General features: G+C 39.8%; 3 protein-coding genes across 6 annotated transcripts in view; 1 reads left to right on the plus strand and 2 right to left on the minus strand.

The window, feature by feature from the left end:
* The window catches only part of PDCD11 (programmed cell death 11), a 41949-nt gene extending 38687 nt beyond the window's left edge, over positions 1-3262 (minus strand). For all 3 annotated transcript variants that reach the window (XM_073793999.1, XM_033842579.2, XM_033842578.2), the window contains exons 1-3: positions 3134-3262; positions 1690-1808; positions 572-703 (exon numbers count right to left, since the gene is read on the minus strand). In XM_073793999.1, coding sequence (XP_073650100.1) covers positions 572-703; positions 1690-1788 — 231 coding nt within the window. In that variant the 5' untranslated portion in view covers positions 1789-1808; positions 3134-3262. The remainder of the gene's footprint in view (positions 1-571; positions 704-1689; positions 1809-3133) is intronic.
* Positions 3263-3446: 184 nt separating this feature from the next.
* ATP5MK (ATP synthase membrane subunit k) lies at positions 3447-8650 on the plus strand. The gene is made up of 4 exons (XM_004322757.4): positions 3447-3484; positions 6910-7005; positions 7090-7182; positions 8547-8650. The coding sequence occupies exons 2-3, from the start codon at positions 6919-6921 to the stop codon at positions 7177-7179; spliced, it is 177 nt and encodes a 58-aa protein (XP_004322805.1). The 5' UTR covers positions 3447-3484; positions 6910-6918; the 3' UTR covers positions 7180-7182; positions 8547-8650.
* On the minus strand, positions 8646-22807 carry TAF5 (TATA-box binding protein associated factor 5). 2 transcript variants are annotated; one of them, XM_004322755.4, is made up of 11 exons: positions 22227-22807; positions 20080-20317; positions 16528-16843; positions 15590-15753; positions 15347-15482; positions 14508-14628; positions 13627-13756; positions 11752-11916; positions 10823-11000; positions 10019-10196; positions 8646-9692 (listed from the first exon to the last, which is right to left on the minus strand). In XM_004322755.4, the coding sequence occupies exons 1-11, from the start codon at positions 22786-22788 to the stop codon at positions 9475-9477; spliced, it is 2406 nt and encodes an 801-aa protein (XP_004322803.1). In that variant the 5' UTR covers positions 22789-22807; the 3' UTR covers positions 8646-9474. The 2 variants fall into 2 exon arrangements, with proteins under 2 accessions (XP_004322803.1, XP_004322804.1); XM_004322756.3 differs by lacking the exon at positions 11752-11916.
* Positions 22808-23044: the final 237 nt, after the last annotated feature.

Here is a 23044-nt window from a genome sequence, read left to right on the forward strand (position 1 = left end):
ACAAAGAAAATAATTCTGCAAGCTGAATCTATGTTTCCCTTCACTATCATTTGACTTTTTTTTTCTCTTTTTACAACTAATGTGTATCAGAATTATCTAAAAATTTAAGGAACATAATAAGACTGCTTCACTTCTCTGAGATAATTTCCACATCTATGAAATGAAAGGGAAGAATTAGAGTGATTGCTAAAGTTATTGCCAGTTCTAACCTATGACTCTACTAAAACACAAGTTCCATGAGGGCATCGGCGGGATGAGGGACTCAGCAGCTAAAAAGAAAAACTAAAAAAACAACACATGATCACAGGCACTGGTTAATAATTGAAGGAAATAATGCTCAATTCTGAACAAAACTGGAAGAAGTTCTAAAGACATAAGCTACACACACATATTTATATGAAAAGAATGAAGGAAAAAAGGAAAGAGGAAAGGAAGAAGAACATATACAGACTTAAGCAACTCAGAGAGTTTGTTTAAAACAAAACCAGTTATAAAACAGAAACTAACACACCATTGTAAAGCAATTATACTCCAAAAAAGATGTTAAAAATAAAAAAAAACTTTGACAAACCTCCACACTAAGGATTTCAAACTTCTCTCTTACAAACTTGTTGCTTTCTCTCTTTTCAACTTTCAACTTTTTTGTTTTTGCTGGCTCTTTCTGGATCTTTTTCCTTTTGGTGGATTCCTCTTCAGTAGAAATCTAAAGGGGGCAAAAGACCCAAAAGAATAAAAACCAGTAATCCTGGCCTTTCCCTCCAACTTCAGGTCATCTGTCACCTTGCTTTGTCTTCCCTTCTACTCCACCCCACTCCCAATTGTTCCTTTAATTCCTGCCTCAACGCCAATCTCCTGTTCTAACAGCAATTCTCCCTTTGACCAAAATCTGAGCTCTGTTCTCAAAGCCCCTTCTCTCCTGTGTTCTTCCTCCCTTGACTGGGATGAGCACTGGGGTTCCCCGCTGGGAGAAGCAATTTGGAACAGTGAAAGAAAATAAAAGGTGGAGTCACGAAGACCCAAGTTAAATTTCTATCCCCATCATTACAAGCTGTGTGATTTCGGCTAAATTATATAACCTCTCTGAGCCTCAGTTCCTCACCATGGAATGATGATCTCTACTACACAGTACAGTTGGAAAGATTACATAAAATAGACATGAGACCATACAATCAAGTGTTAGTTACCATCCCTCTAGCATTTGGAGCGCAACCTACTCTAGGTGAAGATTTCAAATTCTACTGCAAATTATGATCACTTTACACAGCAAGGACCTCATTCAAAAATGCAGTGATCAAACTGTTTTCTCTCCATCCTTAATCAACATGGTAAGTTTCTAAGAATAAGAAACAGGGAATTCTCTGGTGGTCCAGTGGTTAGGACTCCATGCTTTCACTGCCAAGGGCGCGGGTTGGATCCCTGGTCAGGGAATTAAGATCCCACAAGCTGGGTGACGTGGCCAAAGAAAGAAAGAAAGAAACAACGGCACTGCAAACTCAAATATTAAATGCCATGCTTCAAAGGATATAGTCTTGTGGTGGCATGGACTCTCTAACAAGTTTAATTTATAAAAGTTGACTTCAACAAGAATCCAATCTGGAAAACCACACATTCTCAAACAAGGCTCATTCTCCAAAAGGACACTAGAGAGAAAGTGTTCAGTGAGTCTTATCAAAAAAGCACACCACTTACATCAAATAAGTTGTCTTGTTCAAATGACTGCTGGAAAGCTTTCTCTTTCTCTGATTTGTGGGTTTTTCTTGTACCCCCTCGGGGGAAGCTTTCTTCCATGGTTGCCGTGTTTGGGTGTCCTAAAAACAATGCAAAGAATTGGTGAGTTGTATCCTTAGTGTCAAGGTTGTGATCAACGGGCAAGAGATAGAGCCTTCTAGCACCAATGTGCTGGACAGCATTCAGGACTAAGAAATGGATGGTTTGATGCCAGGCAACAGATAATCCATAATTCGTCTTTCCAAAGGTCTTTGTTTCAAAACCACAAGTCTACACATTTTTCTCCAGCAAAAGAAGTTAGTTTCAATGTATTAAATATCATTAAGCAGCTTCAGTTAAGTCACAGATACACAGATGAATACATAACCCCCTACCTTCAAAGAATACGCACATTTTTAAGAAGATAAAACAATTATGCAAAGGATCTAAAATACAAATCAGATTATAAACTATCAACAAGGAGGTAGGAAATAATGAGGCTTCAGCAAAGGAGGAAAGCTTCCTAAAAAAGATGCTTTTGAGCTGAATGTTAAAAGATTAATAAAATTTTGACAGGTGGAAAGGGAAAAACAGAAGGAATACGAGAAAAGGCATGGAAATAGGAAAAAAACAATTATTTTGATAAGCACCAGCAATATGTCTGTCAAGCTGCTCAAAAGCTTGCTCTTGCCTTTCTTTGAAGAATTGTTCAACTAGATTACAAGGTGAATAAACCATAATAATTGGAGTTAAATTTTAAAAGACACGTTGGGTTTTTTGTGTCAGATCTTTCATCAGGTGTGAATAGATTAACGTTCACTTTGGCAAGTCAGAGCCTTAAGAAGAGGGAAAGACAGAACAGTAACAAAAATATATATATACTTCAGGCTATAGATTGGACAGGGAGATAGGACTGAAGGAAGGTACACCGGGTACAAGGATTCAACTGCAGTACAACAGAGAAATCATGAGAACCAGAACTACTGAATAGGTATAAGTGAGAATAGAAAATAGGAGGGGTTGGTTCTGAGAGACACTTGGGAACAGGAATCTAAAAAGGCTTGAGACTGTGAAAGAGGTGAAGACCTAGAGGGAGCCTAGGAGTTGGAATCAGGAATGGATGTGTTTGGTAGAAATAGAACAAGCAATGCCGTCCAGTTTGCTAGGCATTTGACCCTTAATCTCATTTCAGACAAGGTGAAACTGAAGCTTCAAAGAGTAAACTGATCCCGCGACAAAGAAGGGTCTTGAGCTACTTCCTGGGGACATATTCTGACGTTACAGGGACCACTCCAGCAGAGCCAGCTTCGGAACCCAACCACTCACCCGGCACTGCGGGTGCATGGCAGGGATCCAGAGGACCTAGTCCTGGGACAGACCTGGAAGCCACGAAGTTTCCACCCTTGTCGCCTTTTCCCCCACTCACCAGCCCCGGGACGCCAGCACTTCTACTTCGGAGGCCGAGCCACTGTAATCACACACGCGGAGTCTAGAACACCAGCAACCCAACTCGGCTCTTCCGGAAGCGTGGGCGGGCTCAAAGCCTACTTCCGTTAGTATGCGGTACCGAGTCCTATAGGGCGGGGTGGGGTGGGGGAGAGAGATTTAGAGACAGGAAGCGGAAGGGCGGGACTTAGAGCCGTAGGCAGTCGGCACAGAGGGCCGAATCCGTAAGGCCCGTTGAACGTTTGCGGGGGAGGCGGCTTCTTCCGGTGGGGCAGAGGAGCAGCTTCGTCAGCTGAAGGACACCTGCAGCGGGGTCTGTGCGTTTTGGAAGGTGGGTGTGGAGGGGAACCCGGGCTCGGACCTCGCGGCTCCGCTTTGTGGGGCTGGCCTAGAATCCGACCGTTTCCTGGTCCGGGCACATCGCGAGGTCTTCGCTTTGGGTGGGGGACGTGGGGGGCGGGGAGAGTGATGGTGAATGGAAAAGAAATTAGAGAAAACGAGGGCCGGGCGTGAGGGTTCGGACGGTGGCTGGGAAGCTTTGGTGCGAGGTAAAGGCCCCCTTCCCCCAGTTTATAAAGGCCCTTAGAATGCATTTTCCAGTGGAGAGAAATGAGGCCCGCAGCGAAGGGAGTGTCCCAAGGTCACCCAGTGACGTAATATTGGATGAGAACTCGGGCTTCTGACCCTCTCTGGTCATGTTAACCTCTTTCCCACTGTATGCCCAAAGCAGTTTGTTTGCACTGAGCTGTGCTTAGGAAGCTGTCCAGCCAGGCCTCCTTTAGCTGCGCTGCAGCCTTTGTCAAGCGCGAGTGAGTGTAGCCCGCCTTCTGCGCTTCGCCGAGCCCGCGATAAGCGGGTTAGATTTCAATCTGTTCGATCAGTGGGGAAGGCCTTTCCTAGGAGGTAGGCAGAACAGAGAGCTGTAAACTCCTTTAAGTGCAAGAGGCTGCTTCTGGTACGTGAGCGGCTCTCCCTCGTCTTTGCCTCCTTTACCGCGTCATCTCACCAATCCAGGTAGGTGTCCGGTCCGACACAACAGCGGTACCGAGAAAAAAAGTAGCGAGGGTAGTTTCTGAAGTGCCCATTTTACAGGTGAAGAGAGGCGTGGAAAGATTAATTATATTTAATAGCAGTTCGCCGCTTAATTAGAAACAAGCGAAGACCCCGTCGCTTAGACTTTGCCATAGGCTACAGTTTAGCAATTAGTACAGTTTAGTCTAGGTATTTTTCATTAATGTCTTTCTAAACTGAAGTATGACTCAGAAGGAAAGCAAGTTTCAGTTCAGTTATTCCACAAAGTACCATCTAACACAAGGATTCCTGATGTTTGCCCAAAAGTAACCTGCAGTTTGCTGAGGAAGCAGACCCAAGTGCTTGCAGGCTTTGCTCCAGTTTATCTGTTTCCCCTCCATCTCAGCGTTTTTTAAGAGTCTTTCTTTACAACCTAGACTAAATTGCAGTTCCTGTACTGTGCCTTTCCCTGCAGTCAGAATTAGTCCTCTGTGTAATATTGGAAACATCAGCCTTCCTTCCATATTGTGTGGAGAGAAGTTTAAAGCACCTTAATATTGTTTCAGTTGGACACCATTTCACCTTCTGAAAATGTTTGTTAAACACAAGGTAGTGGGAATTATCAGTTAATAATTGGACAAAGTTAAGGCCTTGTTTTCTGTAGGGTTTCTCCGAGAAACCTACTTGATACTGTGAGAATCCAAAAATCTGTTCTGAAGATGAATGGGAAAGCATGTGTTTAATAAGTTTACTAAAATAAAACAATTAATATGAAAGCTATATCATAAAGATTTCTTTTAATGGAGATTTTCCTACTTGGCCTGAACTGGCCAAGGCCCCTAAGGTGGCCCAGGGAAGTTTGGAATCCTTCATTGCTACAAGAACTTTCTTGAAACAGTTTTCAAAATTAAGGTCATTTGTCCAAAGTTTCATTGCCAATTCTACGCACGTGAATGCCTCTGAAGGCCTTTGAATGGTAAACTGGAGAGTGCCAGTTTCCATAGCAACAACTTCCTCGCAGGTCTCTCCCCGCTTCCATTTCATCAAGAGCCAACTGAGTCACTGCCACTGCCTACCAATCTCGACCGGACCTCGACCGGCTCGTTTATATTGCCAATCGACTCGGCGTGGCGTCGGTCGTGGTAGATAGGCGGTCATACAGACGAATTTTCGAGTGTTGTTCTGGTGACCTTTGAATGTGCCTTTACTATTTTTTATTATAAAAGAAATACACGCCTTTGTGAAATACATAGGTTCTATAGCTGTAACACCGTTTTAAAGTTTGCTATATATTCTTTCAGGGTTTTTTCCGAATGTAATTACTAATAAGCATCTCGTTTTGTTTCTGTTACTGCAGTGTTTTTCAAACTTTTAACATACATCAGAATCACTTAGAGGGCATATTAAAACAGATTGTTGGGACTCAGGTCCTTCTGATTAAATAGGCCTGAGAATTTGCATTTCTAACAAGTTGCCATGAATAGTGACAGTGTGGGGACCAGACTTTGAGAACCATTGATGTGCTCTATAATGTCCAGAAATAGGATTTTTTAAATATTTAACATGACATTGGGACGTGTTTCCATGTCAGTACATAAAGATCTGCGTGCATGGGGACATCATTCCATGTCTATATATAAAGATCTCCATGCATTCTGTTTCCTTCAGTGAAAACCATCACTTATTAGTCTTCTGTAGACGGACTTCTAGTTCTTATTTATTCTCATAAACTGTATTTCATTTACCATCCTTGAACCATACTATACGTTTCTACTTTGTAATATTTCTATAAGGATAAATTTCTGGCAAACAAATGAACCACCTAGGTAAAAGGGTATGCTAAGTTTTTAATTTGATAGCTGTTGCAGAAGAATTGCATATTAGGAAGGTTGTACCAGTTTACACTCCCTCCAGGCAACAGAGAGAATCCTTATTTTCCCACATTCCCACTACTACTGCTAATTATCATAAATTTATCTTTGTAGTCTGATGGCTAAATATTGGTCTCATTTTACATCTTTGATCATTAGGTGATGTATGTTTTACCGTTTTGCGTTTGGCCACCTTTATATTTTCCCTTCCCTAAGATGATTAAAATATTTGCCCATGTTTTCTTCAGGATATCTTGGCTTCACTTTTACATTTAAATCTTTTGATCTGTTTTGGTGTAAGGAGTAAGGATTTCAGCTCCCCCCACACACACACCAATAGTTAGTATGTATCAACTCCATTTAGTAAATGATCCCTTCTCCCCCTTCCCATGGAGGTCCTAAATTTATAAGAAAAACTGTAAAAAGAGGGGTTGCAAGGTGAGCTGTTTAGTTGGTGGTTACCCCTCTGAGGAACTTTGAAAAGTATCACAAGCTCCAGCTTTCAGCTAGTCTTAAAACTGATTAATTCCAGGTACAGTGTACTGTGGTATAGATAGAGCCAGGAATGAAAACATCAACCAATATTGAGTCAGAGGATGGACTTAAAGACTACTGTGTTCTCTTCCTGTGCTGAGTGATTTGATATATATTCTGGAGTGTTGTGTGATAACAACCAAGATAAAGTCCTCTTTCCAAACGTTTCTCTTATCAGCAAGGTTTTTTCCACCGTTTTGCTGCTGCTTTGTTGGGTGAGGCATACATAAAATTTACAACATTTATATGCAATGAATTTTTTTGGATTTTTTAATTAAAAATTTTTTTTCTTTTAAATTGCATCCAAACCAATTTGTTGCTTTCTTTCTTTTTTTAAAAGATTGAAATCATGGCAGGTCCAGAAACTGATGCCCAGTACCAATTCACTGGTATCAAAAAATATTTCAACTCTTACACTCTCACAGGGAGAATGAATGTAAGTATTAATGATACCTTTAAGCAGTTGTTTTAGAATAAGATGTGACAACAACTCTTGTTTACTTTTTCCTTTCTTTTTCAGTGTGTACTGGCCACATATGGAGGTATTGCTTTGATAGTTCTATACTTTAAGTTAAGGTCTAAAAAAACTCCAGCTGTGAAAGCAACATAAATGGTAAGAAATTAACATTTAAAACTTTATATAACTTTGCCATTTTGATCTTAGGGGTCCCCCCCCACTATACAAGTATATTGTTCAAAATTTATTACAATCAAGAAAAAAGAAAAATATTGTCCATGTCCCCATTACCCTGACAATTTTCGTTAACATTTCAGTTTAGCTCTTTTTTAATATATTTGTTTGGTTTCCAGTGGCTATGATCCATATCTGTAATTTTATCTTATAACATGCATGTTCTCTATAATTTGAATGCATGAGTGCTCATGGGTATATGATTTATTTCACAGAGGAAATGTCTCCTACTAGAATTTTTTCTTAATATAAATAACATTACAATGAATGCCTTTGAGCATGAAGTGTTTGTATCTGTGATTGTTTTCTTAAGGTGAAGCGCTTTCCCAGAGGGTTGTGGGGCGCCTAGCTTTCTTCCCCAGGCAGTGTTGAATAACATCAGTTTCTGATTTTTGTTAATTTGAGGAGTAAAAATAATTTCTTTTTGATAAAGTTGTATGTTTTTTCCATTTGTTTACCACTTGTATTTTTCTTAACATTCTCTGTGTTCTTCTCATTTAACATTTCGGACTTTATCTTTGTGAAGACCTTCTCTCTCTTGTATAAGCTCTCTTAATAGCTATTAACCAGCCTTTTAAATCAGTTGCAAATATATCTTGGTTTTTGCTAGTTTCAATTTTTATGTAAGCCATTCTGTCTTTTCCTTAAATCCCCCTAGACTTCATTTTCTTCTTATAGTGCCACCCAACCCCCATTTGCCCTTGCTTGAGTAAATATTTTTTGTGTTGGTGGTAGATGAGGTGCAGAAAACCCAAAACCCAGATCTTTATCTAATGTAGCCCTCCATGACAGAAAATTTTTTCCTCTCCTCTTAAAAACTTTTCCAGTCACAAAACTATTGACCTTAAGGGACTGACTGCATATCCCAGAATGCAGTGGTCCATGGCTTGTTCCTGACAAACAGGTAGTTTTTTGCCCAATTTTTCATGTTAGGTTCCTCCTAACTTTGTTTTTACAATGGGGATAATACCACCCTCCTTGTTTTCTACTGTTTAAAATACTACTTTATGAAAAAAGATGTTACTCTATGTACTAGGCTTTTCTAATGGTATACATTTAGCATCATACTGAATTATTGGCAGCTCTTTTGTTAAAGGGGGAGTGTTAAATTGTATTAAGCTGAGAGACACCTAAATTTTGGGGGGTTACTGACTCCTTTGAGAATCTAATGAATTTGCATTCAATTTCAGGGGGGTTCACGGATAGTCTTGTACTAGTAATTACTGAATGTCTTAAAAGTAGAGTTGAACACATTGGTGTCTAAACAATTTTTGTTTTGTTTATAGGATTCTCAACTGTACGTCATCTGTTAAGTTCCCATGCCTGAAGAAGCTAATGTCAGCTCATCATGTGATACCCAATTTGTACAATAAATTATGAACCTGGAAAAGCTGGTTGTCTTTATTTACAAGATATCAAAAATATAAAAACTGTACAAAATGCAACAAAGGCAAAAAACTGGCAGTGACTTGGTCTAAATCTTTTAGTTTCCCAAAGCAAGGCTCAGTACTGGAGGTAAGCAATTGAAATGTCTGACTTCAAGTGTACTAGGTTGTATGTAGCCATTTTAGCTGAAGTAGAACATGGAAGTTAATTTCTTCACCTGGTTTATAGTGTTTGCGTGCACTCAATCCAACCGGTATAAATTCAGATGTCAATGGATGGTTGTACTTCATCTATTTCTCAAAAAGTAATTGTAGTTCACCCTACCCAGTTAACGTACATTCCACTAATCATGAGCCAAGCAAAAATGCTAGTGGATCATTTAACATAGTACTTGAGTGCCATACAGTAACTACATTTTTACAGCAGGAACATACATGCTCATAGAATTCTTCAGCTAAAATTCAGGATGGTATTATATTACTCAATTTGAACCTTGAAGCAGGATGAATTACTGAAATCAACTGATTTTTTTCTAAACATAATAAATTAAAATAGCATTTGAACAGGCGATGCATCGTTTCCACAAAATCCAAAGCACCATAAATGTCCCCTCCATGAACATAATACCTCTTATTCAACTAACGGAAATTAGTTAAATGTGGTTGCTATAGAAATGTGGAACTATCCTGTTCAGATTTTCCAAGCAGCATACTTCCAGATCCATATAGACAAAACATTCTTTGTAGCTTAAATATTAATCACTGAGGTATTTGCTTTTAGTCTCCCTTTTTCAAACAGTAGCTTCCAAAGGTCTTTAATACCGATGGTTTATTGCGGACTATAAGCTCCTGCAGCTAGAACCAAGTTTCTTCTAGTAAAATGGAGGTGTACAACTGGTGTTGATTTGGTCATATATGTTCCCAACAATAACTCCTGTGAATTCTCAGGTAAATTTATATGCCCAGTGGCTGTAGTAAAGTCATCAGTCTCTAAATCTTCAAATGCTTTGATAGCATCCCATAACCGTACTGTATTATCCATTGAACCTAAGGGGAAATCAAAGGAAACCATTTAGTAGCATCTGCCTTAGTTAGATTCTGAGATTCTGTCAAGTATGCTTTATGCATTTACTTTTTATTTCTGGTGAAAAAAATCTGAACTTGATTAATAACTATTATTCCCTCTAAAGAAGCACTTCAAGCAGTAGTTTTAACCTGAGAAGTCAACATACATATAGGGTAACAATCTGGAATCGTGGCTAAGGAGAAGCAAAACTTAGAAAACAGCAGGACTTAATTTTGCAATGGTCATTCAGTGCTTCCTTTAAATATACCATTGACCCTTTACCACAAAGCCATATCTAGTCATTTACCTGATGCCAAAATTTCACCATCTCTACTAAATCTAAGTGAACAGACTGTGTCACTGTGGCCTTTTAATTCTCCAACCATCAAACCATGTCCAATATCCCAAAGGAGTACTCTGCCATCTGTTGCTCCTGTAGCCAGGAATCTCCCATTGGGAGAAAATGTCAAGGAATGAATTGGTCCCTAGAAAAGAAGTCCATGGAAAGAATCAAAAATAGGGTTAAAAATACCTAAGAAAATAAGACAAAAGTTAGAATTATAAAGTTTAGTGGTGCGAATAGTATCTTTAAAATGTGTCACTGGTTAGTTTTTTTTTTAACATCTTTATTGGAGTATAATTGCTTTACAATGTTGTGTTAGTTTCTGCTGTATAACAAAGTGAATCAGCTATATGTATACATATATCCCCATATCCCCTCCCTCTTGCGCCTCCCTCCCACCGCTCTAAGTGGTCACAAAGCACCGAGCTGATCTCCCTGTGCTGTGCAGCTGCTTCCCACTCCCTGTTTTGCATTTGGTAGTGTATATATGTCAATGCTACTCTCTCACTCTATCCCAGCTTACCCTTCCCCCCCCCATGTCCTCAAGTCCATTCCCTACGTCTGCATCTTTATTCCTGTCCTGCCCCTAGGTTCATCAGAATCATTTTTTTTTAGATTCCATATATGTGTTAGCATATGGTATTTGTTTTTCTCTTTCAGACTTACTTCACTCTGTATGACAGACTCTAGGTCCATCCATCTGGTTAATTTTTAAACTTTTTATCTCAAAAGAACCTTGTGCGCTGGAATAATGAAGGTATAAAATACCTTGTGTCCAGTGAAGATCCTTACACAGTTCCCATTCAGGACATCCCAGAGCCGCACAGTTCTGTCTGCAGAGCCCGTAGCAACATAATTAGAATTGGGATGGAATCTGGTACAATTCACATCAGCAAGATGGCCAGCAAATATCCTTAAAGGCTGATAGTGATCTGTAGCCCAGAGCCTTTTAAAAAAAATTATTGAAAACAAAAGAAGGTAATTAGTTAACTGTGAAATGCCAAAATCAATATAGAAACAACCATGTGAACTGTTAGCTCCAAATGGGTCCCACTCACTAGTTACCTGAGGGAAAGCAGATGGAATGACTGAGCCTAACATTCTTTTTTTTTTTTTTTTTTGGCCGCAGTGCGGCTTGCGGGATCTTAGTTCCCTGACCAGGGATTGAACTCGTGCCCTCGGCAGTGAAAGCGCAGAGTCCTAACCAGTGGACTGCCAGGGAACTCCCTAAACATTCTTAAGAAAAACTAATTGACACGGTACAAAAAATTTTTAATTCTATAATCCTTTAGTTCTCTGTATGTACACCCCCCACTCCAACTCCTAGTCTAACTTATAGAAGAGTATTTTTCCCTAGTTTTGGCCACTACATAATTAGTTTCTAACCCAAGACACCTCATCCTCAACTTCTAAGGAGATGACAGGGAAATAAACGTGCTCACAGTGGTTCTAAAAGACAAGGTTTAGCATCCGGTTGGGGAAGGGGAGGGCATGGACTCTTGGTATAGACATAATTGCAGACATAGTAATATTCCTGTCCCAAATTCGTTTTCAAATAAGGACCTATAAATGCTGACGTTCTCAAAATGTGATCCTGAATAACAAGCAAAAATGAGTTTGGCTGGAGTTTCTAATTCCCAACAAGAAACCATTCTGTTCCTTGAATAGGCCCAGTCCTAAGCTCATAATGTTCTTACCGAGCTACTCGGTCGTGGCCCCCTGACACAAAATAATATCCATATGGAGAAAACTGTGTGTCCCACACTGGATAGTTGTGTCCTTTATATCCCACCAAGCAGGTAAATGTTTGAAGACTCCACAATCTAACAGTTCCATCTTCTGAAGAGGAAAGCAGGTAGTTCCTGAGAGAAGAGAAGGTAGTACATTCGATTCCTAGAATAACTTAGTTACCTGTCCAGTTTCTCTGTACATTTGTATATATTAAACATAGCTAACTGACATGCTACATCTCACTTTTAATTTATACATGAAATTCACAGTAGATAACAAGAGTTGAAAGTACTAATGTTAGCTGTGACACTCTACATCTACCGAGCACCTACTGAATGAGGCTAGATTATTTTAAAAACATCTATTAAGAGGAAAATCACAGTTCTTCGAAAAAAAAAAAATACCGAAGAGGTAATGACAAAAAGTATGATCAAATAAGGTCACCTGAGAAAGGCTTCTAAGAAATGCGATATGTCACTTAAAACTTCATTTTTTACTTTAAAATGGAGATGCTATTTTCATATCCTGTAAAAGTTGTGTAAGAATTTAAAAGTAAACATCTTTTGGACCAAAAAAAAAAAAGCCAAAACAAAAAACACTATAGACGCGAGATAATACTCTGCCTTCTTCAGGAATGAACAGAAAAGCTGAACTACTCAGAAAGTACTATGGTTTTCAATGAAATCAGAAGTTTCCCTCAAGTAAAAATGTACCATCTGGCTAAATCCTATAAAATAATAAAAATCCTCATTCTCTAAGTTTCATAAGGATAAAAATCTTGATGGTTTGAAAGCTATTATCTGTAAAATAAGATACAGATGGTATTATGATAACAAAATACCCTCCCTGCATTTCTACAGAATGTTAGAGATCATGAAAAATAGGCAAACACATATTTGTGGCTTTCAAATTCCCTTTTCAGTATTCTCTTAGTTCTTTTGATTATACAAAGATAAATCTTCAATTGATAGGTAATATGCCTTTAATATCAGTAATCTGTTGTGAATTTGGAGATGACAGAAGACAGCAGTAGCCACAAAACCCAAAGAAAGAACCCAAAGAAGCAATTCAACCCCTACTGGAGTTACACAAAACTAAAGTTGATTTTTATAACCAGCAAACACTGAAGCTATGTATCCTGATTCTGTAAATTTGGGTATTATACACTAGTACCCCAAGATAAATCAGCAGAGGGCAAGATGCTAAAAGATAACGCACTACTATGTATAAAATAGATAACTAACGAGAACCTACTGTATAGCACAGGGAACTCTACTCAGTGCTCTGTGGTGACCTAAATAGGAAGGAAATCCAAAAAAGGGGATACATGTATACATATAGCTGATTCACTTTGCTGTACAGCAGAAACTAACACAACAATGTAAAGCAACTATACTCCAATAAAAATGAATTTAAAAAAATTTTTAAAGGATAATAAAATAGTTCTCTACACAAAAATACTAATAATAAAAGATAATGGGGCTTCCCTGGTGGCGCAGTGGTTGAGAGTCTGCCTGCCGATGCAGGGGACACGGGTTCGTGCCCTGGTCTGGGAAGATCCCACATGCCGCGGAGCAGCTGGGCCCGTGAGCCATGGCCACTGAGCCTGCACGTCCGGAGCCTGTGCTCCGCAACGGGAGAGGCCACAACAGTGAGAGACCCGCGTACCACAAAAAAAATAATAAATAAAAAAAAATTTAAAAAAAGATAATGAATGATAGGCAACCACAAGATTTTTCTAAAGGAATTTTCCCCAACATTCTCATAATGTTCCCAGTAGTTAACTTTCATATAATCTCAATGTAATACAGCAGTATTTAATTTTTTTGTTTGTATTTTACCTATCTGGACTGAAGCTGGCTCCATAGACGGGCCCACTGTGACCATACAAAATCTTCAACTCACTTGCTGTTTTCTCATCCATGATTCTTTCTAAGACATCATCAGATTCTTTATCTATGAGGCTAAGATCTAAAATGGTCCAGAAATGTTAATTTTTTTAAGTACATTCATTAAAACATTTTAAGGCAATTACATCACAGTTCAGGAGAAGAACTAACATTTGAACTGTTCCTCCTACATACCAACCACTGTGCTAATGCCTCTAAATTAGGTGCTATCATCCCAGTGTATAAGAGAAGAAAGTGAGGTTCAGAACAGTTAATAATATGCCAGAGTGCACACAGCTATTTAGTGTTGGAACTAGGGCTGAAACTCAAATTTATCCATTATATCACCATGTTTCACAAAAGGAAACTACAGAAATATTAAAATAAATTATTGAAAATGTATTATCTTGTTTAACAATACAGTTAGCAAGAAACTTTCTTTAAAATGTAACCCTGGTCTTAGTTCATTTTAGCCATTTTTATGGCTAAAACAGAAAGTACTCTCCCACTATTTAAAGGTTTTTTTTTTTTAATTCACAAGCAAACAATCATAAACTGTTAGATTTTTAACCTTAGGGAGTTTTCTAGCCTAATGCCCTCATTCTACAGATGAGAAAACTGAGGACCAGTGAAATTAAACCAGACTAGCACCCCAGTCTCCTGATTGCCACTCCAATGCACTTTTCACTGTTGGCAATGTTATTAGCCGTTTTGACTTAAAGTAAAATCAAGTGAAATTCTGCTAAGATCACAATGTCTTCTGTATATTTCTTGGAATCAAGATTGGTGTAAACTAACAATGAGCTTATATCCTGACAGGTCATGTCAGTTACCTGCTGCTTGTTTGACACTACGAAGCTTTTTGGGTGTCACAGACCACACTCTGACAGTTGAATCTGCAAAACCTCCAGCAATCAAACTAGAATCATCAGTGACATCCACTGCAGTGAGGCCCTGCCAATTAAAAAATATATATGTATATATAATACACACACACACACACACACACACACACACACACACACACACTAAATGATACTGTTTTAGGGAAAAAATTATAATCACATCTTAGAGAATATATAATGATAGCTATTTTTCTCATATAAAAGATCATTTGAGATTTCATTCTCCTTTGAAATCAACTGTTCAAAAGCACTTACTTTGAGAACATGTCATTTACCCCTTTTTGCCCTCTGAATTTGGAGTGCATCATATAAAGCAAATGTTAATCATTTTTGTACTTTACTAAATATATCCTCAGCAGCCTATTATAAAGCCTTATGTCTATAGAGGCTTACAGACATAAAGATATGAAGAATTCTTAATAAAAAATATTAAGTTTACATAAGTACTTAAGTTCAAGAGAGATGAACCACATAGCTTCCTCCTTTTTCAAAGGCTAGCAGAATTCTGATCAGTGAAATGAAGGACACATACAAGCAAGATTCTGGTACCTACAAGTCGCTAAAGGTCTTTTAAACATTGCCTTCTATCTATTCTGAGCAATGTCCAATTCTCCTTTCCTAACTGCTGTCTTTAAGCCATATTTATATCAAGAGTTTAAAGAAGAAATCTTCATTTTAGTTAAGACATCTAAGTTACTTTTAATGGTAATCACTGTTTTTCATGACTCCTAATTTTCTCCCAGAAAGTGCCAAATCATTTTACCAACCTGGTAAGCATTGAGGAATGTATAGAAACAAATTGAGGGTAAACAATCTGGCCCAAGGCGTACTCGTTTGGTGGTTTCTTTCATATTCATTATCTTATCCAATTTATCTGAATCTTTCAACTCAGGAAGAGGGATTCTGTGAAAGAAAAATAGACTGGAAATTACTCTGAATATTAAATAACTTGAACCATCTATAACATTGTCTTAAACTTCCACACATGTTCCTGAGGTTTTTTTCCTCACCTGTTTTGAGGTGGAGCATTGGGATCTTGTTTTTTGCTTTTGGATCCGATACTATCTTTTTTAGGCTTCTTCTTTTTAGGTTTTCCTTCTTCATTTTCTCCTTCTTCATCCTCATCATCCAAAGGCACCTCAATTTCTGGCTCTTTTAATAAACCAAAAAATACCTACAAGTCAAAGGAGCCAATTTTTTAAATTACTTTTTTGTTCATTAATACATCCTTTTCATATCTTGATAGGAGGAATCACAATTACAACAGGGTCATGTATATCCTGAAGCAGATTCTGTACTTGTCTACCCAATAGCCAATCTCCCCTTCTTCCTTACTAACAGAACCCTGATTTTGTTGGAGCAGCAGTATGCTCAGATAAAATCATTTCTGTTGCCGGGCTCCCTTGAAGCCATACAATGGCCATATAATATCATTCTGGCCAATAGATGTACACACAGATATACTGGGTAGTGTTTTAGAAAAAAATACTGTTTTCCTGATAAAAAGGGAGAGATTCAGCAGGTATGTCTTTCATCCTCCCCCTTCTGCCTTCCTCGAATACAGATGCAAAGCTGGCGCTGCAATAGCCACCTGTGAGCACAATGAAGAAAGCCACATTCTGAAGATGGCAGAGCAGAAAGTAGAAGGAGCCAGGGTCCTTGATGGCATTGTGGAGCCCTCACACCAGCCTAGGAGGGCCTTCTGCTTTAATTCATTTTATGTGAGAAAAAACTCTTACTTGTTTCTGCCAATGTAGTCAGGGTTCTGTTAAATGCATCCATTCCCAAATTCTCACTAATATATACATCATCCTTAGAACATGAAACTTAGTATACAGTGTAATATTATTCCCAAACTAGCTATAAGAAAAATGTGTAAATTATGTAGATGGAAATGCTACAATTTTTCATAATCTGCATTATATAGTTCTTAGGTTTATTCCCATACCTTTGATTTGTTTGCCTCTCGTTTAGCCTCTCCTGCCAAACTTCCCACCATCGCATCTATCTGTTGCTTACTACGCGGCATCCCATCAAAGATGTCAATGTAGAGGTGCTCCTGAACTATGTTCCATATCTGATTGTTCTGTTTCTCCTGAAGATGCCTCTTCAAGAGTTGGTACGAGTCTCGGGAAATACGCAGAACAAATTTACTTGTTCGAAAATCCAACATGGTCTCATTCCCTTTCATGTGTTCCTTTTTGGTAAGACTAGATAATACTCGTAGGTCATCCTGGTAATAACATTCCTGATCTCCATGGAACCTGTTTCAGTGATTTTAAAAAGTCATTTTTCAATGTAATCGTTAAGGGATCTGCCTCTCCCCCATATATTTATAAACATCCCAGAATATTTTCAACGTAGTAGTCTGAATAATCGTGGACTAAGCTGTAGGATAAGAAGTAACGCATTTCAAAATGATTACAATTCAGTTCTGAATTCATCCTAAAAATGACCAATTTAATTCTCTAATGAAATAAACGCATCATAAACATTTTAAGAGAATTTGAAATAAATACCATAAATGAATGAAAGATAAGCTATCCACCATTGGCAGACAGTCTCATTTGAATGCCACCATTGGTAGACATTTGAAAATGTTAGAAACTTTGCTCTACTAAATTTTATGTTCTCTCAAAACTCACTTTTTAAAACTTTTTATTATGGGAAATTTCAAACACATACAAAAGTAGAAACTATTATAAGGAATTCAGTGTACCTATCACCCAGCCTCTCAACAATAATCAACACATGACATTCTCACAAAACCCATCATTTTTAGTGATTTCGCATATTCTTAATACCAGATATAAAGATTAAATATCCGTACTTTAATAACATGACTAAAGAACAAACGTGTTGATATCAAACAGTGAGCACTCCCATTTACTCACCATTACCAAAGGCAATTAAATAAAGCTTTCAGCCTTGGTGACAATTACTAAATTTAAATGTACTTTTGTTTCTACAAATCTTAATTATCCTAATAAAATAAAATGTAAAGATCATATATTGACACTCACAAAGAGCAGCAAGCAATGCAAAAACATTTAGAAAACAAATTAAACATAAGATATTAGGACTGTAGCTCTGACACATAGCCAATAGATTCCTAAACTGTTACCTGTGCTACACTATTATGACTCATCAAGACATGAATTAAGAGTTTCTGTCTAAGATTTGAATGAAATTAGAAATCTCAGCCTCTTGGTGTTGTATTAGTCGCCACCAATAAGTTCATCTGAGCATGGGTCCTGGCAAGGGCTGAGACTGTCCATGACAAGGACACAGAAAGTCAGTCCCCTATGATATTCCAGCTTCCTATGTGAGGAGATGGCTACACCATGAGACTGGAAGAGAAGGTTTTTTGATGACAGTACTGTAAGAAAAATTAGCTTAGAAATTCTGTCACCATCAGCCATAATCTTTTCTTTCAGAAACACTGAGCTACAGAACATTTGCCTTATATACTTTCTATTAGGCACTGTAGAATAATGAATGAATATAATGACACAGAAGCCAGGAGTCCTGAGTTCTATTGTTCCTCTATTACCACTACCTGTGTTACCTGACAAGTTCTAGCTTCTGGGTCTATTGCTTGTACCAAAGAGCTCTCATTTAAACTGTTAAGCACTGCCTCCTTCTTAAACACTCCTTTTCTTTGGCTTCTATAACTTAACACTCTCCTGGTTTTCTTCCTACTTCTCTGGCCTCTCCTTTTATATCTCTTCTACTTGGTCATCTCTTCTACTCCTTTTATTTCTCTTCTACACCAAATGCTGGAGTTCCTTGAGGTCCAGGCCTAGCCCTCCCATTGACTTATTTCATGCTCCTTCCTAGACAGTCTCATCCCTATCCATCAATATTGCACACACTCCAATTTATGGCTCCAGTCCCTACCTCTCCTCTAAGCTCAGAGCCTTATATATCCTCCATCTATCAACTTGACATCTCTTAAATAAGTCAAAGGCATAAACAAATCTGAACTCAAGATTATTCTACAACCTGACAAAACCAGTCCTCTTCTAGGGTTTTCTACCTCAGTGAAGAGCACCCCTATCCAGCCAGGGGAGCCAGAAACCTAGGGATTATCAATTATACTTTCATCTCCCTTACACCTCCATATCCAATCACTCACCAAGTGCCTCAGGAATATGTCTACTTCCCTTCACCAACGCTATCACACCCTAGTCCAGTGTTTCTCAACAGGGTTGCGACTAGTATCTGGGGCAAAACAATTTGTTGCTAAGTGGGACTACCTGCACGTATTGGAACTTTTGGAATCCCTAAGACACCTGATCCTCCAGCCTAGTCATTACGACAACCAAAATCACCTCCAGTTTCAAACAGCCCAGAGGAAGGAGGCATAATATTACCTTCAGTTGAGAACCAGTACAATAACCCCCAAAATGGTCAATCTATAATCACTGTCCCCCACCATCTGTTCTCCCCACTGCATAAAGGTCCTTTCAAAATGTAAATCTAATAATAACATGGTCCTTCAATGACTTCTCTGGCAAAGATGTCTCACTGTCCCCAAATATCCATTTTTTTCCTTCTTCCTCCACAATAAAACACCTGAATACTAGCTGTCACATAGACACCTAGGTAAAGACCATATTTCCTACCTCCCTTGGCCATTGACTAATGACATAAAAAAGGGAGAAATATATGTCACTTCCAGGAAGGATGTGTGCCCTCCCTGCTGACTGTAACACTGATATGATTTCTTAGAGCCAGAGAATCACCTTGTACCACAGGTGGAAAATGCATGACAAGGATGTCAGAGCTACAAAATCAACAGAGCCTGGGTCCTTGATAATCAAGGACTCCATACCAGTCCTAGACTGCCTACATTCATGAGAGAGAGAAATAAACTTTTATCGTATTCAAGTCTCTACTGTTTGGGGTCCAGTCACTCTCAGTCTAATCTAATCCTAACACAGCTTCATATTGCTCTTAGGATAAAAGTAAAAATAAACTTTTATTTATGCCACTCTTGTTTTGACTTTTCGGTGAATCTCAGCCAAATCTAATCCCATCCAATACAACCTCCTACTGCTCTGAGGATAAACAAAGACCCTCAATATGGCCCAAGAACCGCCTGCTCCAGCCCCTAATCAACCGGCCAGCTTCCTGTTGTACCACACCCCACCCTCACACTCTGCTCCAGCCACACTTGCCTTTCATCTCTGTACCTACCATGATCCTTCCTGCCACAGAGCTTCTCCTGCACACATGCTTCTCCCTCTTCTCTTCCCCTGGTTAACTCCTGTTCAATCTTCAGATCCTACCTCAAGCATCACTTCCTCTGGGAGCCTTCCCTGACTTCTGCAACTAGATCAAATCCCTCATTTTAGGTTCTCATAGCACCAGGTACCTCTCCTTCATAAAGTACTTTTTGAGTTGCAGTCTTACATTTGTGTAGTTACAGATGCGTGTATTCATTATATATATATAGCTATATATACATATTATATATATACATAAATTCACATACTTCTCAAAGAATGATTTTGCTTCATTCTCATGTTGATTGTAGACTAGTTCCAAATACATGTGTACAAACAGGGGATAAAAGAGTTGGGATAACTCTGCCCGATGGCAGTCCAAGGAACATTCAATGAAGTGTTTCAGTCCACTATAGTATTCTTCATACATTGTGGGGTCTCCTTGTTGGTTGTAGGCTGATAGCACGGCACTGACATCCGGCTGGTCTTCCACAGCTACACTTCCAACTGTTTAAAAAATGAAAAATAACTTTCAGGAAAGTGACCTGACATGCACCAAGAGACTAAGGCTGTTTTGCTAAGGTCCAGAGGTGAATTGTTTCTCAGATGTCTGTCCTTCTCCTCTCAAACGCTCTTCCCCAACTCAATCACATAATCTTTTAATGGGATTCACTTTGTTTCAGTCACCCATCCAAAATTCCTTCGGCTTGTCCATATCTTAAAATAAAATTTTCAAATCAATAACAGAAAGATTCAGTATTTTTCCTAGAGGTACCTTATTTTAAAGACAAATTTTATAAAACACGGTATGTGCAAATCAAACAATTATCTTAATCTTCTCTCAAGGCTCAGTGCAAATGGCACCCACCACCACCAAGCTATGCCCTGGAGTAACATTTCCAGCTCTCTGAACTACCTAAATATTTTGTAACTGTCCAGCAACACATCCTATCCTGTTACCTTCATAGATGTACATCTATCACTCCCTATAAAATATAAGCATGTTAATGGTGGGAAGGACTTGCCTTATTTATATTTCCAAAAGGCAAATCTATTTTATATGCTTAAAACAATTTCCATAACCATTATTTCAAGGCAAAAAGCATGAGTATTTATTTGTAATATTTCTATCCCAAACAATGATACATCTGTCAATCGAATCAGAGTTTGTTGGAAATTTTTAAGTTGCAATTATAGTACTGTTATGCTTTTTACTGCACAAATTTTAGAGAAGTTCTTTAGAAGTTTACTCTGATGGCCTCTTTTCCTCCCTACTGGTTTCTGAGTTACAATCTAAAAACTAGGTCAAGTTTCTGAAGAGATGAGAGATTACAGCAAAATAACCAACAACATAATTCATCCATCTTATAGTTCATTCACAAAATTCAGCATTCAAAAGATTCCTCTCAATCACATTTGCATACATTTCCACTTATGGGTTACAATGCTACATATTCATACTTCACTTCTGGCAACGCTGCAAAGTTAGGTCTCATAAATACAAAAGGGGAGGGGGGAAGCCTCAGGTGTCAGGGATGGATACCTAAGCATTAACTTATCAGTGCCAGATATTTTACATATATTATATCTAAATCTCACAATAACCCATTTAATAGAGAGGGAAAAAAAACTCTCAAGCTTAGGAAGAATAACAATCAGCATCACACAAGTAAAAGCAATAGAGACAGAAACTGAACTCAGGTCTGCCCAACGCCTGTTCCTAAGTGAATGATTCTCAAACTTTGCCCTACACCAGTACCCCTTGGAAGCATTTATTTTAAAACGCAGATTCCCGGACTCCACCTGCACAGGGTCTGATTCACTAAGTCTGAAGTGATGCCCAAGAATCTGCATTCCTCTAAAAGATTTAAAACCAATGTTACTTAGCCTATATTTTGAGAAAGACTGGCTACACTATATTCATCATTCCCTGGCTGTGTGTCCAAAGCAAGTCCCTTGGCCTTTCTCAGTCTGTTTTCTCATCTCTAAAATAGAGGTACTGTCTACCTCACAGTGGAACTGAGAAAAGTAAGATACATAATAAAGTATTTATAGTAAAAGTACGTTAGTACAAAACTGTACAAATATTGCTAGTGTTAATGTATCCCTGCCCAAGGCTCAAGAGCCCAAATGAGAGGAAAGGGACCAAAAGCCTGAAGTCCCCGCCTCTTCGCGCCCACCGTCCCCATACATCCCTCAGCTCAACAGCTCTCCACAGCCTCTCGCTGGAACTGACAGCTCGGAAGAGGGTTTGACTGCGCAGCCGGCGCACCAGGGAAAGGGGCGGGCATGTGGCCCTAGAGGCGGGCCCAGGAAATTCAAAACAAGCCCGCAGAGGTGCAGGCCTGCCAGCCTCTGCCTTCCCGGCTCGCTCCCCTTCGTGCCGGCCCTGCCTCCCCGGGACCCCGCGGCTCACCTTTCCCCGGAGCCGCAGGACCTGTCGCTAAGCCCGAGACGGCGGCGGACCCCGAAGCACCGCTGACCGGAGGGTCGGGGGCCGCAGGGCCGGGGGCCGAGGCGGTGACCCGACTAAGAAGCGCGCTAGCCGTCTCAGCGCCGGCGCCGTCCGCCTCTCCCGGGGCTCCGGAGCCCGCCACTGCCTCCTCCAGCAGCCGGGCCTCACGGCGCAGCGCCTCTTCGGCCTCGCGGAGGTTGCTCTGCCGTAGAAACTGCAGCACGGCCAGCAGAGTCTGTCGGTCGTGGGGAGCGCCGGCCTCCGGAGCAGCGGCGGGCACCGGGGCCGCCCCCGCCGGGGCAACGGCGGAGACAGCCACCGAGGGTTTGGGGGTCCCACCATCCCCGCCGGCCGACGACGACGACGCCGCAACGTTCCCACCGCCGCCGTTGGGGCCGTTGTTGGTTGTGCCGCCGCCACCCTCGCCAGCGCTGTCCCCCGTCTGCGGAGGTAGTAGCGTCGGCGGTCCCTCAGGCTCTAACTTGACCGCCACCTCCGTCTGCTCCTCCGCCAGCGCCGCCATCTTGCGGCTGAGCCACCTTGCGCCGTCAAGCGTGATTGCGTTTTCGCCACATGGAGGGCGGGGAGGAACATTTTACGACAGCTCTGGAGGGCCATTTACGGCAGTAGGAGGGGCGAGAAAGGAGAAGAAAAAGGAATAGGAGCAAGAGCAACTTTCAAAAATGAGTGACAAAAAGACAGGAAGTGAGAGTTGGCGACTGCCTTGTGCTTTTGCCCGATAATAATTACGTTTATTATAGACCAGATATATTCAGGCA

Source organism: Tursiops truncatus, chromosome 16 (assembly GCF_011762595.2).
Source record: "Tursiops truncatus isolate mTurTru1 chromosome 16, mTurTru1.mat.Y, whole genome shotgun sequence".
NCBI lineage: Eukaryota > Metazoa > Chordata > Mammalia > Artiodactyla > Delphinidae > Tursiops > Tursiops truncatus.